The sequence below is a fragment of the Loa loa genome, assembly GCF_000183805.2.
Source record: "Loa loa unplaced genomic scaffold supercont3.57, whole genome shotgun sequence".
Taxonomy (NCBI): domain Eukaryota; kingdom Metazoa; phylum Nematoda; class Chromadorea; order Rhabditida; family Onchocercidae; genus Loa; species Loa loa.
Window position 1 is genome coordinate 146,912 of NW_018108237.1, and position 18,111 is coordinate 165,022.

Here is an 18,111-nt window from a genome sequence, read left to right on the forward strand (position 1 = left end):
CATCAATTACAAACATTCAATCAAACAGCTTTTTCTTTCTTACCTGACCTTTGATCTTATTCCTGATATAAAAAATCACCGAAGAGGTGTGTCACTCCAATGGTATCCGGTAGCATCCTCTCACTGATCATTTTTTTTCAACAAAATTTCATCTTGCATGATAACTCTTCCTTCAATATATTTACCGTTCTCTGCAATTGAAAGGAAGCAAAATTGGTTGATTTTGTAGAGAATATTAAATTTAACTATCAATAGGATTAATGTCAGTTTTTTCTTCTCTCGAAATCATTGATTATGCATATTTTCTTGAACAACTATTCTTATATTTGAGAAAGAAGGTGAAGAAATACTGCAGATTCGTACCTTCTTCCATACGAGTAAACTTTTATTACACTCGTTTCCACTTCTTTTCATCTTTCCAGATTTCCTCGAGAATAATTACACCATCACTATCTGTTTTCTATTGGTTTCTTCCGCTCTATGTCGTAGAAATATTGTGAAAAACTATTTTAGCACAAACTTCCTAGATTAATACGATAAATTACGTTTAAAATAAAATTCGTTAAAAAGAGGTATGGAAGGAAATCAATAGGTGCTATCTTTAATGATAACTGCCTTGGCTTCTAAGGAACTTTTTTGTCGTTGGAAAAAGTAGTGATATAACTAATTCTTGAGTTTTTTCATTTTAAACTATTAATCGGAGAGCAATAATTAAAAAGATTTAATGAATCATTCATTCGGTTAAATAATTATTTAGAGAGATTAAGCTGCTATTACGTGAAAGAACAAAAACAGATGAAAAAATTTCGCTTGGAATGAAAGCGAGGAGTTGTGAATGAATAAATTTCACGAGAAATAGTAAATTAAACATTCCATAAAAGGGATTTTACGAAATGGTTTAAATGCTTGCACATAAAAAAATTGTAATTGTGGAGCTCACATTTCCGACACACAGAAAATCGACGAATGTTACGTCTGCTTGTTAAAAGACTTCTGTTAAATAGTTAAATTTTCTGGATAAATGTAGTCTGTTTTAAGCAAATCCTTCATGTTCGGATTCTGCAAACACCACAATCTTCTCTAGATTACTCCACGACAGGACCATTACGACGGTATATGCTATATGATGTGGTGCGGACAGTCATCATTCGGCCGAATAATTACTTCTCATCCAGCTCTTGAGGGAACTTTTTGTGGTTCATCGAAATGGTGTGAACTTGGTCGATGTGTGCCATGGTCTAGAATTGGCCCTTCTGCAACACCCAAGGTTGCTTAGGCCTTTTTTTAGAACAGACAGAAGTGAAAAGATATTCATGTGCTTAATTCATAAATCCTTGCTCGAATTTATAGCTTATTTAATTATTTGGATAGCTTCACTGATAGCCTAGGCTTGAGACGTAATAACAGGCTAGGTTATCTTCTTGTTCCAGAATTTCCATTATTTCAATATTAGGGTACATTCAACTTTCGCCAATTTTGAAAAAAATCTTATTGTATTGAAATTAGCCTTTCCTAAAACTTTAAACCCGATCTGATATCATTTATCAGTTTGAAATATTTTGATATTGCAGCGTATCGATGGGCAGTGGTCCGACTGGTCTGAAATTTCTTGTCAATCGTGCAACTGCGCTGATGTAGCTGGCAGCATAGGTATTTCTACAAGTACTCGGACCTGCAGCAATCCACCACCCACAAATGGTGGTGCAGAGTGCGTTGGGTCAACACTGCGTGCGGTTGTATGCAACCGCCGGTGCGCTTCGTCCAGCAAATCAGTTGATAAGGTAAATTTGTGAGATGACGAGTAGTTGCGAAAAACAGATAAGTAGAGCGAAGAATGCACTTCATGAAAGAAGATACATGCGTAAATTTCTTCTCTTTCTGATACGGCGGTAAAGTTGCGAATTTTTCTAGAATAAACCTAATACCAGCTTCCTTCATTTGATACGTCTTTTTCAGCATATTAAAGAACACTGCACGGAGCAGAAAAGACTAAAAAATGATCCTGATTTAACCGGGAACGGCACTCAATTGATTCGTTACCCTCAACGTGCATGCAAGGTTTCCATTTTACGCAATTTGAATATTTAATAATTCTAATTTTGCTTCGAAAAGGATCGTAACAAAGCTTTTTCCTACAGCACAGATTTGAAGTTAGCATGTGACGCATAACACTGATGACCGAACTTCAAGCAAAGTTTATTGCTAACAATTAAAGCTGACGTCGAAACGTTTCAGATTTGAGAATTTGCTCCGTGTAAAATGTATCTCTGCGCAAAAGGTCGGAGTGGCAGCACTGAAACATTAGGCGAGCATTTTAGTCAATAGTTTTAAACAGTGACATGACAGTGAAGAGTAGAATTATCAATTTATTTCACTGAAAATTACATCAAATAGCACTGGATTAGTTTGAACTGTCGTAGTTTGTTTGCCAATTTAGATCTTTTGTGATGTGATAAGTCGATATGGATCCCAAAGAAACTATCGATTTTTTGGTGATATTCTTCCCGACGGTGCTCCATGTGGCACCAATAAATATTGCCTGGATGGCGAATGTCTTGTTAGTTTTTCAAATTACTCAACATTGATCGCAGATAAGACGATATGATGTGGTGGAGATCACTTCGAAATGAACTGATTTAAAAAATACATTTTATTTGCAGCCATTGTCTTGTGATAGCAGTGCATTAATCACACGTGACATATCATGTCCTAGCGCTAATGAACGATGCCCTCAGGGAACTGTAATGACTAATACATTATCAACTGCTGCTGGAGCTCGGTGGTCATCCTGGTCAACATGGTCATTCTGCTCACAGACATGTGGTACGGGCTACAGGAAGCGGTAATTTTATTGGAGAACAAAACTTTTATTTTGTCGTAAATTCAGCTGTATTAATCCCTTTTCATCACATTTAACATGACGAAATCTTCACACAAATTTAAATCTTAAATTTATCAAGCTTTTTATCAAATCCTCAACTATATTAGGCAGCAGATTCTTGAAATATTAAGGATCAGGTTTAAGATCATATGATGGAAGAGATTATATTATTGATTTATGTGGATACACTACAAAGAATGAGCCCAATGCAAAGAAAAAAAAAAAACAATCATGCTAACATTTTTAGTAAACTGGCACTATGTCTATTCTATTTCCATGTTTTTTCTGTTTGTTTGATAAGCTATTTTTTATTGACTTATAAAATGATAGTGATGATGGAATTTCTCAAATCTCTTAGAACAATTCCCAAGATTATCGCCAACTTTCTTTGTTATCATTAGTTATTAAGATTCATATCACATAAATGATGAAAACTTCAAGGTTTCAACAGTTTGGATGTTATATATTGGAGATTACAGGATTCGATCATGCAGTGGTGGAAAAAATGAGTGCTCAGGTGCATCATCTGAGAAAAGTCAATGCAGTTTATCAGCTTGTGGTACCAATACAGCGTCGGGTCAAGAAGGTAGCTGGAGTGAATGGACTTCTTGGAACCAATGCTCCGTTTCATGTGGTATCGGATCACAAGCACGGTATCGACGGTGCTCCAGTGCGTCACACAATTCACTTTTCTTCTCATGTCCAGGTAAAAAGTTTTTCTTCTTTGAAATCATCATAATATCATCAAGATATTGCATTGGTACTGTTCATATATTAGAGTTTCCATCCAGGAAGTTAGCATATCATGAAAGGTTAGCTCATTTAGAAATGAATGAATATCATAGATATCGTTATTACTGAAGATATACTCATTCGCAGTAATGATTCAGAGAATTCGATGGAAACACGGCAGTGTAATATGGGTGCATGCAATACAGCTACAGTTGGTTTATGGGGTAGCTGGACCGAATGGTCGCAATGTTCGGTTAGCTGTGGACCGGGAATACGGAGTCGAAATCGTTACTGTACCAAAGTAAGCATAGAACTAAACTAAAAATACAAAGCAGTTTCACTACCTGATTTTCTTTTTAATTTTAATAGTCACCAATAGAATAACTTTCAAAGTCGAACATTAATGATGTTTGAATGAATTATCTTTTGATTTGTAAAGAATCTTGTCATTGGATTAAATATTGAAAAATAGCTTTCTCAATAACAGGAACCATGCGATGGTTCGGGACAATCAAGGATGTCATGTAATTTGGGTCCTTGTGAAATTAGCGTCCGATGGTTGCAGTGGGAAGCCTGGTCACAGTGCTCCCAGACCTGTGGAAAAGGTGTACGCACGCGGAAGAGGTAACTGGCAATTACAGTTACAGGTTGATTATGGTATTGCACTATAAGCAATTTGTGTTACATGATGTATAAAATTTAGTCGCTATATTAAAAAGCCAATTTGTAAAATGAGACATGAATTTCAGGAGCTTTAATTTATTTATTTATAGGGAGATAATTTATTTATTTATTTATTTATTTAGTAATTTGTCGCCTTCCACTTTAAGTTACGCTTCTCTGCTGGATTCAAATGATGGTTGTGACTGTTTTTAGAAAGTGTTCAGCTGCAAACGATTGTTCTGGAAGTAGTCTGGAACGGCAGAACTGCAACGAAAATCTATGTAAGGCAAATGGAACTATGGCAGTTGGTCAGTGGTCCGGATGGTCTGATTGGGGTACTTGTAGTACGACTTGTGGTGGAGGTTTTAAAAGGCGTACCCGATTGTGTCAACATGGGACATGCAATGGTCCATCCAAAGATTCAATGCCATGCATGATCAAACATTGCAAGTCATTTCTTTCTGGAACCACTACTTCTTGGGGAGGTAAGTACTATTCCACTGATACTATCGTTTTGGCTGAAGTCTCATATGGTAGAACTCCAATTACCACTCAGAAATCTGTTATAACAACGAGAATTCCACCAGCTACCAATTATCTTTTCACTTCTACGGGTCAGATTGATGCAAACTTTGGAAAGCGAAATCTTCGCCGCTTTTGGTTATTCAACAATGGTTCCTTGTCAAGAACTGCTGAATATGATCCTGCACTGTTGCAAATTTTCCTTTAGTGATCTCTATTCCTCTTCAGACTTTTCCCTCCTTTTCAAAAATCCTGCGTGCATTCTTCAGATGATTTCAAATTTCAATCTTTTTTGACGTCATCTGCTATATTTCATGTCCAAGCATGACTTATATCCTTATAAACAAAGATTAGCATCTTTCGCTTATTTACAGCCTTATGTTTCAAGAAATAACGGAAAAGATTGACCTTGAGGATCTTTAGAAATTTATGATAGCAGTTGTAAAGTGACGACTGAAGCTCTTCTCAAAACCAGAACTAACCCGAACTCAGTGGCACCAAATGTGAGCTTTTAGGCTGGGGTTATTGGTCGCCGTGTTCTGAAACATGCGGTAGAGGTGTCCGAAAGCGGGTACGTAAATGCTACGGTACAACTAGGAAATGTTCTGGAAATGAATATGAACGAGAAATATGCAATTTACAACGATGCTGAGGATAAATTAATGCATGTTCAGGTTGTTAGCAACACCTCGCGAGCATGTGACTTGCTTGGCATCCTATGCATGCACGTGCGTTTGTTTGACTTACTCGTTATTCATTTATTTTTCCTCAAATGATTGATTAACTCAGAAGGAAATTTGATGATTATTTATTTCATGGTATGAGAATTGCTCATCAAAACCACTGTAAATAAGTAGAGGGCATATCCAAATTTAACTAATGATTAACGTGAATTTTTGTTTTCGGTTCAGAAGTGATCCTTTACTTGTTTCTACTTTAATTTCCAAACAAAGTTGGAGAAGAGAAGTGCTTCTTCTGTTGCTGACATTTGCCGAGCGAATTCTTTTCTGCATGATATTTTATTTTTCCATTAAAAGCACTATTTATTCTCTCCTTCACACTTATTTATTAGACATTTGTCTTTTTACTAAGAGTTATTCCTGAGGTTGCGAGTTATATGTTCGCTACATTTTTATCAGGAGATCTTACATTTGCTTATCGACATTGATCACTGATGTTTATCGCTCGACATTGTGCGCTCCTTAAAGCTTTTTTAGCAATCCATTCATATCTTATCATCTCTCTGTATTTGATCCTTTAAATTTGAATACGTTTGATCATAATTTATTTTTCATAATTTTCTTCTATCTCTTACTTATAAACCTTGTTTTAGACTAATTTATTTTCTATCATTAGGGAAAGGATAATCAAACTGACTTTGTAAAAATTTGTGCTCTTAAAACAGTGAGATCATATCCTATCAACGACACCGCTTTGACGATCTCTTTCATTTGTAGTAACAATGATAGGAATAGCAATATCTTTAATATCATATTGATTATAATGATATTGATGATAACGGTGATAACAAAAGTGGTAGTAATGAGAACCGTGACATGAATATAGTAATAAAATCTCAATAACCGATGAGAAATATTACTCCAAAATATAAATTGATTGCACTGATAGACTTGTAAAAATTTTCTAAGCCGATAATTTTTAAAATTTTAATTTCTTTAATTTTCTTGAAGAAGATTAGTTCCCTAATTGCAAATCTTTTGCATCATTCACTTGATTTGCCATTTCAAGTTTAAAATGTCAAATGTGATCACTTGCTTAATTGTTTATCTTTTAGTAAGGATTACCTCAGTATTTGTTGTATGTCTTTTCTTGAGTACATTATGTTAGCAAATTTTATATGTCTTTAAATCCTCACAACAGCTAATATATCAGTCAACAGAACGAAAGAATGAAATCAAACAAGCCTAAGTTTTTTTAAGATCAAAACTGCTGGACTTTAGTAAAATGAATTTTTATTTTTCATTTGATAAATTCCAAATGAAAATAATTTTAGTAGCATTCCTTTCTTTTTTTAGTGACATATCTGAATCTATCCAATACTTTTACATCGATCTCTTCTAAATGAATAGTCTATAGATTGAAAATGAAAATGATGAGCGTACTGATTGTTCGAGTATCATTACACAGAGTTTTTTTTAACTATTTAGTAGAATAATTTTATACTTTATGATTTTAGTTTAATTCTGCAAAAATGAAGTCAGGATGGAGTAAGTATGTATATTTCAAATCCTCAACTGATAACTGGTTGAATTCATTAGTGAAGTAATAAAGCCTTTCTTACCCAACGCCTTTTTTCTGCAATCTTAGCATCACTGCCACTTCGTTCGTTACTTCATTATGACATGCTACTGCCAATAGTCGCAATTATCCATTTGTTTATTGTATTACTGATGATGATGATGATGATGATAATAATAATAATCAATTTTTCTCATTTACTTCAGAGAAATCCTTTTATCCCATCCTCTTCATTGCTGTCTTCTTTTTCCATTTTGTTAATTGCGATGATTGTTACGTTATATTATGCACTGTTGACTATTTCAAGTATAAATTGTTGAAAATGAACTTCTAACCAAACTCTATTCAGACATTCCATGCAGTGCTCCTTCCGTTGAATGAGCAAATTCTTATGCAATGTTAACGGCGAAAGCACAGATTCCTGATATATAATAACTGAAATAAAGACATATTTAGTCAGCACGTTAGCATAACCAATAGGAAACAAGTGCAACTGGCAGTAATCATGAGATTGGAACCAGAAATCCAGAAGAATTCATAAAATGAGTTAGATCATTTAGGGATTCATGGTTATATTTAGAACAGAAGTCAACGTTCTTTTCCATTACATTCATGCTTCTAATGAGTTGAATGAATTGAAAACTATGTCAAATTAAGCTCAGTGAAATTCTGCCAAATATGTTACAAATTTTTAAAGTTTTTTTAGAGAAGAATAATAATAAGATATGGCATGAAAGAAAAACGATAATAATTGCTTTTCTCCAATGAGTTTCGTTCATTATTTGTCATCGAAGAACAGACAGATTTTCTTTAATCATTCAAGTTTTGATCAACTATAATTTAATTCAAATCATGTGAGATGACATGATAAATTTAATCATTCAAGAATAATTTACATCACGGCTTTAAACCCCGAATTTATTTCCCAACGCAAATAGCAACTTTAAAAGGAATTTATTTGTGCCGGAAGTTGGAAATGTTTTTTTTGAGCTAAGCTTTAGTGACCTAATGAACTTATCGATCTATCACCGTTGGGAAGCAGAATAACTCATAGCGTATCCGACAACAAAATAAGGCATATTCTGATTATGCGATTATATACAATGAATCGAGATCTCCTCAATCTTTATTAAGCCGAAGCAAAAATGTAACTTCTCGGGACAGTATCAATAATAATGATATCGTGCACGCATACTTTTTTAAAAAAACCGAAATAGGTAATGGTGGTTAGGCAGTACAAACTTTTAGGCCGAACTAATGTCGGTTAATTAAATTGATCTAACAACTGATTTCATGTAGAAATTTGTATCGGAACTGCATCGATGCAGACTAAGTCACTACCTACTTTTCTTATTCAATCTTACTTGGTTTATGTTCAGAATTTAAAGAAAAGAAAAACATACTTACTATAATGAAATCTTTATCCCTCCTTCCTCGATTAGATGGAATTAATTTAAGATAGAATTTAATACCTATGAGAAGTGGAAGTTCAGACTTAAGTTCACATTGGCTTTATTTATGCTTTAGCAGACAATTAAATTTCAGACATATTTTTGATTTCATAAAAACTAAAATAGATTTGATGACGAGTCCATTAGGTTTTGATGTGTTTATTATACAAGTAGTGCTTTTCTGCTTCTTAGTTATAGCATATTATAATAATTACATACTAGCTAGTTAGGTCTGCTTAGACTTAGACCCAGAAGATCTCATCTTACACTTTTCGTTCTCCTCATGTCGAACAAGCATTACAGGTTTGAAAGCCTTGTTTATAATTTTTATATCCATAGTTTAGAATGTTTACATCCACTCATCTAGGAAAAAATCCATTTTCAACTGCTTTCTTCTCTTTCCTCCTTTTACAAAGCTAATAAGCCTCTATAACACCCTGCTCTTTGTAAGCTTTTTTTGTTTGCAAAGAAAAAAATTTAATTTTCGATTAGCATTTCAAACATAGAGCTTGGTAAAGTCTGTTTTATGAAAAAATCATAGCGTATAGTACTGCTAGATTAAAGCTAAGAGTTAGATAAAAGTTAAGAAAAATTCTGACTGCACTTGAAATGAACGGTTCAACATTCCATCTCTGACCATTAAATGCATCATTGAAATCTTATCAAACCAAATTTGAACTGTTTTTTTTTTTTTTGCATAATATGCTTATTTGTTTATATTGTTCATATTCAACTATATAATTAATTTAATATTCATAAGCATGTTGTGATGGGTACAATGGTGTCATTACCGCCAAGCCCTGAACCAGAAGGTGCTTCAACAATCTCGGAACGCCTTTTACTTACGCTTGCTCAGAAACCACTACGAATGACCAATATGCTACACATGACCAGGTAGTAGTACTTCTTATGAACAAAATCGATATAATTTGTCATTAGTAAATTAGTCATTTGTTCAATGCCTAAACAGCATAATGTATCTTTTGCGATCAGTTTTCATATTTTGCAATTTTTTGTGCTCAAAAATTAGTCATGCTTATTTTTAGTTCAAGTTGTCAGAATGTTCATATGAACATTTTTAGGATTATAAGTGATTGCAGTTCAGAAGAAAAATTACAATTATTTCAAGCTGGTGTCCTTAGACGAATATGCGAAAAGATAGCCGAATGTGGCGGCATTAATAAACAAAACAGGTTGCATTCGGAAATAATATTTTGAGGAATTCTGGATAATTTATGGATAACAGAAAGTGATCGATTAGGTTGACCATTTTATGGCATATCCATAAAAACAGAATAATGTTATTAGCAAAATATTAATAATAAATATTTTGTTTCTTGCTACTTTTCAAATATTATTTTCAATTGTTAAAAGGGTGGAAAATTTGATTGCTTTTTTAAAAACCATGAAAAGGTCAATCTCCTCCAAATACAGCAAGTGATCCGAAAACAAATTACCCTAATCATAGATAATGAAAGTGTATATGCTTAGGTTGAAATGAGCACATATTGCTATTAAAAAAATAAAACACAAACAATTGTCAGTCAATAATTATATTTTTGCTTATTACGTGGCACTAGAAAACTAGGAAAAGCGCTTTTAATCAAATGAGCTAAAATTTCATTTTCGCCAAAAAGTTACATTCTGAAAAGTTGATATTTCACAAAAATAGCTTCAGGTCAGAATTTGTTCACAGTGAAAGAAGGAGAGGACAACAATCATCTACAAGGACAAGCAATTACACAGGACACATCCAGAAAGGTGTCGGCTACGGATATGGTTCGACTCGTAGCCGATGGAATATCGAACGGACGGTTGAGTTATTTGAAGAATTGAGAAGAAATTTAGAATAATTTTGTAACAAATTTCCCATTTAATGTTTAATTTTGTAATTAGTTTTTGACCAACTATTTTTACAATAATCTTAGAATTTATCAAAAATGCTACTAAAAAAATAGAAAATAGAGGAGGTAAATTATCAACTAATAAGTTTGATAGCAGTTTTTGTCTGAATGCAGATAGAAGAGCGTCTAATCCGGGAGGAGCATCTCATTTGGCTACTAAATGCTGTAACAGCATATATCTACTGCGCGTCACCGGACTTTTCCACCAATGAGCATTTGCATTTCATAGATCGATTTCCGGTTCATATCAGTAAGCCAGTTGTCCGAGAACTGAGCGAGTCAGCTATCATTCCGTTGCTTGAATATCATCTTAACAATGATAGTGTTTTCGACGTTAGCGAACGTACAGAACTATATCAGGTATCACATCCACTTTTTTATCATAATTTTTATCACAATTTTACCCTATACTTTCAGCGACGATGCAAAGGAATCGCTTCAAACAATTCACTTACTACCATTATCTAATCCTAACGTCCAAAGTAGTAGTATTTGATAAACATATATTTTAATCACAGTATATCTTTCCAGTCTTCCTTTTTGAAAAGTTTTGAAAAGCAAATTTTCACGAAAATTGAATTTCTGAAAAAAATTGAATTTAAAAACTGAATTTTTAAGCAATAAACAATATTGCTTTACAGGCGCTTCTGGAGACAGCAGCGGCAATGTCTGTAGTGCCGGCTTTGGTACCGTACTTGGTGCATCCTGTTAACTGTTCTCGTTCGATTGCTAAAGATTTAATGATACGATTCTCGAACACAATGGCCTCATATCCCAATTCTTTCAAAGGCCAAATGGGTTCACTGGATTTTAGGTTTATCGATTTTATCACCAAAGTACAACAGTACTCAAAGGTATGCATCAAGGCGCAACAGGATCGACATAAGTTGAATGATTAGAACTGCTGCCTAAAATTTTGAGTTACAAATGCTACCAATGATTGCATTCATGAATTTTTTCCTTTCAGGAGGTATCGATACAGATTAGGTCTGAATTTTAGGTTCTGATAGCTGCTGCTTACCGATATGAGCAAGATATTCCGGTCGAAGAACGAGTAAGGACAGTAGCAATGAGAATTGAGAACGATGAAGCACTGCTGTTGGGAAAATGCGATGAAGAGATGTCTGCTGAAAAAGAAAATCTATCAATTCTTTACTATAGAACTTTGAAAAATATTCAAGTGCAAACACTCAGGTTTGTTTGAAATTTGATCAAAAATTTTCCTGTGCTTCCTTCCTGGCACTCTGAATACTGAACTTTAAGTAAAAGTTAGCTATATTGCTTCAAGATAGAATAAAGCTAAATCAAAGAATCAAAAATTTTCTATCCCAAAAATTTCGTCTATTTCAGATTTATCGGTGATTATGGCAAACTTACGGTACCGTTTACATTCAAGAAGGAAGTGCGTAACGTGAATCCGTTCTCATCATCTCTGAAAGAAAGGACAAAAAGAATTGGTTAGTTGATTTTTTCAAAAGACTTCAAATTCGAATTTCGGTAAACTGCGTCGGATACAAATTTGGAGAACTCTAGCCTGAAACTTTATCTTTGAACTTCACCACTTTGTGCTGGAAATCAAAATTATAGCTAAGGAACTTGCGTCAATGCCAAACAGCTTACCTTTGAATGCTAGCAATAGCATATTTGTTTGCTTGGATGAAGGACGATGTGACATTGTCAAAGTGCTTATCTCGGGACCAGATGACACACCTTATCAGAATGGCCTCTTTGAATTTGATGTTTTCTTTCCAACAAGGTATTTTTTCACTAATCAGAATGAAAATAATAACTTCACTTTTCGCAACTCCTTAACCTCACCTTTCATCATCAAGAATATATGAAATTAGAAAAGGTCCAATCAAAGCAATTATTTTATAAAATTATTTGTGAGCTGTACAATTCATTCGGTATTAGGTACGAAAACTCATTTTAGAATCATTCGGAAAATCTGAATCCTCAGTAAGTGAGGACCTCCTAATGTTGTGCATCTCCTAATGTTTGCTAAAGCAAAAGTAACATGTCGAAGACACTAGCAAATTCTTGAATATTTCCTTGAAGTGTGACTGAATTTTATAATTTATCACATTCATGTTCTATTTTTGCAGCTATCCGTTTTCGCCACCAAAATGTGCTTTTCTGACCACTGGCGAAGGGGATGTGCGCTTTAGTCCAAATCTTTACAATGATGGTAAAATTTGTTTATCGATACTAGGTACATGGGAAGGACGGCCAGAGGAGAAATGGAACGCACATTGCTCTCTATTACAAGTGCTTATTAGCATTCAGGTAATTCAAAACTAAAATATCAATCGGGATTCTCTCCAAAATTCCACCTGGTAAGAGGAAAGAATGAATATTGAACTTTAACAGGTTTGGATGGCAGAGATCTCTCAAAAATAACTCATACTTTTAGAATATAATCACAGTATAACCATAAATACTTCAACAAATCATTTCTTAGTCCGTGTCGTTACAATGTGGTTAGGGTGTAGTATGAATGACATTATCTTGCACTTATTCGTGAACTGTTTAAAGAAAAAAGTAGTATGACTGCAGGGTTTAATACTCGTGAAGGAGCCATATTTCAACGAACCTGGCTTTGAGAAGTATCAAGGAACTGCGAAAGGTGACGGATATTCAAAACGTTATAATCTTCAGGTCGAATATGCAACACTAACTTACGCAATTAGAGAACAAGTTAGAAATGGCCCTTCGTATTTCAAGGTAAGTCTTTTATGACTCGCCCTTTTCCAGCTTTCCGTGCAATTTCAATTTCGCGTGATTTGAGCATTCAGTAACTTTCCTGAAGATGCTAAAATATTAATATTGAAGGTGGTCTCTAAATAACGGAAAGTTGAGGAATGCAAGGGGAGTCCTTGAGGAATTAGTCGTCTGGAAGGTGCTGATGTCTCCATAGGTGAGATAACACATTAAACTTATGTCTCCAAATTTACTTGTCAGGCGTACAAAGTAATCCTCTGTGATGTGTCGCTATACAGTTCAGATAATGTGTTGAAAGACTTGCTTTCTGCAAAGTACAAATGTATTTTAATCTGCATCTTGTGAACAATAAATGTGCTAAACAATTTTTTAGGACGTTATTAAGCGTCATTTCTGGCTCAAACGTCACAGAGTCATTGAGCAAGCACAAAACTGGCTTAGAGAAATGAACAAATATACACCCGAAATCGAGAAACATTTACGAAAGAATAGACGATTGCCGTTTGATACAGCGACTAACTTCTTCGCACAGGTTGCTGTTCAAGTCTTCAGTTTCAGTTATTTTACGGTGTATGGATTCAACATTGTTACAGATCACAGCTTCGCAGATCTTCTCAATCTTTCAAGAATACTTGGAGATTTGAAAATTGAGCTAAGGATAATTTCAAAAATTCTGAACATTAGTATGACATCTAGCTTAATTTGAAGAAATCCAGTCTTTATTGCATAAAAATATTAACCATGAAATTACAGGAGCAGATGATTTGTCAGATTATTGAAGATTTCCGAAAAATGAGCACCAGCAGTAGGCAATGTAAGTTCATTCTTTTTATCTATACCTCTATAGAGAAAGGGAAAATAAGGTTACTCACTGTAGAACTAAACGTGTAAATCATATGGAAGCAAAACTAAGATTGTAAATCTTTATATCCATTAATATCTTAAGTTCAGAAGTTCATTGATATCTCAAGTGAATATGCGGATCTTCCGCTTGTTTTATCCATTGCCCTTTTGCTTGACTAACTGATGAAAGCCTGGAAATGCATAAGAAACCAGTACTTAAGGAATTCTTAAACTATCCACCATTAGGAAACTTCTACCCAATATCTCAATGTGAAAACAAATGTTACCCACAGTTAAATGGTACTACGACTAAATTTTCCATTAATAACTTTACGAATACGCAAAAAGACATATAACCCCATTGGTTTCTGTAAAAAAACATTCTTCCACTATATTCTATACAAATATCAACAATCAAAAAACAAATACAAACATCACACCAATGAATACAATATTACAAAAAACGACATGCTCAAATTTCTGTCAACTATTAAGGAGCAATCAGCCATTCCGAGCAACAGCAATTTGTGCTTCTTGATAATGCAATCCCCAATGGTGTGGAACACTACCATCCATGGTGCAATATATCCGGAGAATCGTCTAGAAATTTTTTCAAATTTTTTTAACTTTATAAATGTTATTAAACCCATTAGCCAACAAATGCATAATATTGTCCGAGTAATACTCAAAATCTCATTAAAGTAAATATAAAAGCCACTTTTCTTAAAGTTTTAAGTTGTTTAACTTCACATGTTTGGGTTGAGTCTCTTCTCAAGTTTTAACATTCGATATCAAATCCGCAGGTTAAGTTGGAGCATCATTTCCTGAATTGATTTGATGTTCTAGCACTTAAGACACGATATTTTTGCTCTAATGATTGGCGACGGGAGAAGGTAAGGTTTAGAATCAAAATGACTTAATGATAGTATGCCACAAACAACATCACCTTAGTTAAATATTTCGTCCGCTTACTTTTCTATCCTCTTTTTTAATTCATTTGTTTATGTACAATATTGAATTCTGCAGTATTTTTAGTAACTTTCCGTATAATTTTTCTTAGCATGCGAAAATGTTTAATCTCATGCTAGGGAAATAATATAGACAGCAATTACTTGTTTACTCGCTTATTTCAGACTATAATTTCTTTGCTATATGCAGAAAATTTTTTTTTAAAAAATTTATATACCATTGGGTCGACGACGGATTTTGCCCGAGGTCCCCAATCATAAGTTATGATATCGCAACCACTTTCGTCCGTTTCTTTTGTGAAAGTTAGCCAACCTTAAATGAAAAGTTACATTTCACACATCAAGATTATCTGAAACAAGTAAACGTACTGAACTATTACAATGGAAAAAAACTTGGTATAGAATTAGAAGAAATAAACTAATATATAGATTAAACGAATCCTGAAATTTCTCAAATCGACCTTTACATAAGTGATTTGAATCAATGAAAAAGAACTTGTCCAAAAAGAGGTCTCACCTTGTGAAATGAATTCTGCAGTAGGTGCAGCTCCGAGTAATTTGTTTAGATCAGCTTGGTTCCCAAAACAACTGTTCTCAACAATACCCATTTCTTTCTTAGGTAAAAATATCAAGACTTTATATTTATATTTGAGTCCAAACTAAACTTTTTGTAGTGGACGTAAATTAATCTGCTAAATTTTAAAAAACTTCAAATAATGAAGATAAAATTTTTCAAATTCCTGATAAAAGCACTTTTACCAAGAAACTTTTTAGTGAATTCTCGGAAACGGTATAAGTAAGAGAACCAGGACGACGCATCATATAAATAAACATCAGAATCGCAATCAATAATCCATACTTTGCTCTATCCTATGATAAAATATATAAATCAATTTGTCTGATTTCCATGTAATTTTTGAAATTGCCTAAGAAAAAGCTTAAAAATCATAAACACTCATAACAACAACAGCAAAACGGATACTTTCTCTGAATAGCAATGGTTCTCATCGGAAGTATCGTGTTGAATTTTTAAAGCGTTTTTTACATACAACTGATATCCCTGAGAAGTTTTTGTTTTGCAAACCTGAAATGAACTAATTTTTGAAATTAAAGCTGTGAAATGGAGCCTTAACCTATTAAAAACAAAAAGTAAATTTTACTCGTCTTAGGATAAAGATGAAAAGCATCCCGAGTCAAATAGTTCGAACTGATTAGTTTTTGATTCGTCTAAATACATACCTTGACGCCAACAACTTCATCCAGAATATCAATTGTTTCGTCGATATACTGCTCCCATATTCTAATATTTGGGACTTTAGTGCATTTCTTTTTCCTACTCTGAAAGAATGTAAAATAATCAGCTTACAAAAATAATTAGCTAGACATTATAATGGTCTTTTCATCACAACAACACAATAAAGTAGCATGAGGATGTTGTCGCTTAGTTTCACTTTAGGGAAAAAATGATGTTATAGGCAAACTTTGGAATCGAGTGCGTACTAAATCTAATAACAATTTTTATTAAGGCTTTATAAAGCACAGTTTTTGTAACTTTACATAGCAATACCTGCAAGTAGAGTATCAACTGGGCTAATTCAGGGGTCCGGCTTTCCAAATTTTGTTTTTGTGCTTCATCAAGAATTACTTCCTCGCGGAAATGCATACTTAACAGAACTTCAAATTTTTCAATCTAAAGATTTTAAATACGGTTAACAAAGCTCTTCGTAAACGCAAAAACGTTACATTTAAAAACAATATGAAACGAGAAATGATTCAAATATTCCACTATCCAGTTCATATACTGGCAGTTAAAAACATCACATCGTTAATAATAAGAGATGAAAACTGAAGCTGAAAGCAAATCACGATGAATGATTGCCCAATCTTTAGGTGGTAATCATTTGATAAGAAATAAGTCGACATACTTCTTACCAGTAGCATGCAGAAAGCAAATCAACTACTGAACTGACTTACAAGAACGAAAATAATTGAACGAAACATATAAAACAACGAAATGATTGTGGAAAAAAAGTGCCAAATGATTTTAATACGAAGAAAATGGATAAACTGTCCCCTCCTACCCAATCTTTCTATATCCCTCAAAATAGAGTGAGATTATGAGGTTGTTTTCAAAGCGAAATATATAATTTAAACTAATTGCGAAAGTAACGTCAACCTAACGCTGTTTCAAAGTCTCTAGAGGAAATTTTTTTCAATGTAACTACTGTCAACAAAACTAAGCCTTAACAAATCTGAAGCAGAAAAAAAAGAAGGAAAAAAAGCAGGGGAAAAAAAAGGAAAAAAGACGATAACGAAAAATGCTCTCTTAGTCATATTATATTCCTACACTTATTTTAGCATATCATTTCTACTTTATTCAGCTCATTTCTGCTTGCCGGCTTATTTAAAAATGAAATTTAAGCTCAATTTCATTCAGAGTAATCCTAATCATTCAATCTAACTATGCAGTAAACAAATCACTCAGTTCCTTTCCAGAATATCATATCGGTCTAAATGTCTGGCATTAATGAAGTAAATAACCGAACTGTTCAGTCGTAAGATTATAAGTACATGATAAATAGAGCAAAATGAAAAAAAAAAAAAAAAAAAAAAACTAAGAGCAAATTTACCTATGTAAAGCGACCCAGTCCTGAATCCATTTTTCTTTGTTCATATTTACCTGGATCTATGATAATAGATTTCATATGCAAATTGATGTGTATTGTACTCAAATGTTCTGAATTAGCCAAACATAGCAGAGGGTGCACAATCGTTTCCCACAAACTCCTTTTTGTTTTATGCTCACGGTAGGACAAGAGACTTTGATCCACATGATTACACAATTTTCACCCCTTCATAGTGGCTCATAACAATTTTCTTATAGTTTTCCTTTGTATTAATCGACCATAAATTCATTAATTTCTATAATGTATACGGAGTCACGGAAGTATCTTGCTGGGCTTCTTGTCATAAAATCGATTGGAAGTAAGTATGTAAGCCCATGAATTGGCTTAAATAAAAGCAGAACAATTGAGGGGATATAATTTAGCATTTAGAGAAACTCGTGTGGAAATTGGTGAACCGTTGTTGGGCACGAAATTTAATGTTAGTGAAACTGGAGAACTGCTTATCGGTGGTTCGAGGCGATGTTTTATAAACGGTAAATT

General features: G+C 33.7%; 4 protein-coding genes across 4 annotated transcripts in view; 2 read left to right on the plus strand and 2 right to left on the minus strand.

Annotated features, from left to right (window-relative positions):
• Window positions 1-5,450, plus strand: part of LOAG_17279 (adamts family protein 2) — a gene marked incomplete at both ends in the record, with an annotated part of 12,855 nt that extends 7,405 nt beyond the window's left edge. Inside the window, 10 exons of the mRNA XM_020449939.1 lie at window positions 1,085-1,267; window positions 1,572-1,781; window positions 1,957-2,058; window positions 2,438-2,557; window positions 2,661-2,842; window positions 3,361-3,587; window positions 3,772-3,914; window positions 4,101-4,237; window positions 4,490-4,761; window positions 5,314-5,450. Of these exons, the coding sequence (XP_020306452.1) occupies window positions 1,085-1,267; window positions 1,572-1,781; window positions 1,957-2,058; window positions 2,438-2,557; window positions 2,661-2,842; window positions 3,361-3,587; window positions 3,772-3,914; window positions 4,101-4,237; window positions 4,490-4,761; window positions 5,314-5,450 (1,713 nt within the window). The remainder of the gene's footprint in view (window positions 1-1,084; window positions 1,268-1,571; window positions 1,782-1,956; window positions 2,059-2,437; window positions 2,558-2,660; window positions 2,843-3,360; window positions 3,588-3,771; window positions 3,915-4,100; window positions 4,238-4,489; window positions 4,762-5,313) is intronic.
• A 3,827-nt stretch (window positions 5,451-9,277) lies between these two features.
• Window positions 9,278-14,024, plus strand: LOAG_06244 (ubiquitin-conjugating enzyme family protein; the record flags this gene model as incomplete). Its single annotated transcript, XM_003141777.1, has 12 exons — window positions 9,278-9,402; window positions 9,591-9,701; window positions 10,187-10,322; window positions 10,527-10,772; window positions 11,054-11,266; window positions 11,413-11,606; window positions 11,763-11,869; window positions 12,000-12,168; window positions 12,518-12,698; window positions 12,969-13,136; window positions 13,507-13,665; window positions 13,887-14,024. The coding sequence occupies 12 exons, from the start codon at window positions 9,278-9,280 to the stop codon at window positions 14,022-14,024; spliced, it is 1,947 nt and encodes a 648-aa protein (XP_003141825.1).
• A 453-nt stretch (window positions 14,025-14,477) lies between these two features.
• LOAG_17280 (hypothetical protein) lies at window positions 14,478-15,552 on the minus strand (the record flags this gene model as incomplete). Its single annotated transcript, XM_020449940.1, has 3 exons — window positions 14,478-14,576; window positions 15,163-15,257; window positions 15,462-15,552. 3 exons carry the CDS (start codon window positions 15,550-15,552, stop codon window positions 14,478-14,480), a joined length of 285 nt encoding a protein of 94 aa, XP_020306453.1.
• A 124-nt stretch (window positions 15,553-15,676) lies between these two features.
• LOAG_17281 (hypothetical protein) lies at window positions 15,677-16,607 on the minus strand (the record flags this gene model as incomplete). The annotated part of the gene is made up of 4 exons (XM_020449941.1): window positions 15,677-15,814; window positions 15,927-16,028; window positions 16,184-16,282; window positions 16,512-16,607. The coding sequence occupies 4 exons, from the start codon at window positions 16,605-16,607 to the stop codon at window positions 15,677-15,679; spliced, it is 435 nt and encodes a 144-aa protein (XP_020306454.1).
• Window positions 16,608-18,111: the final 1,504 nt, after the last annotated feature.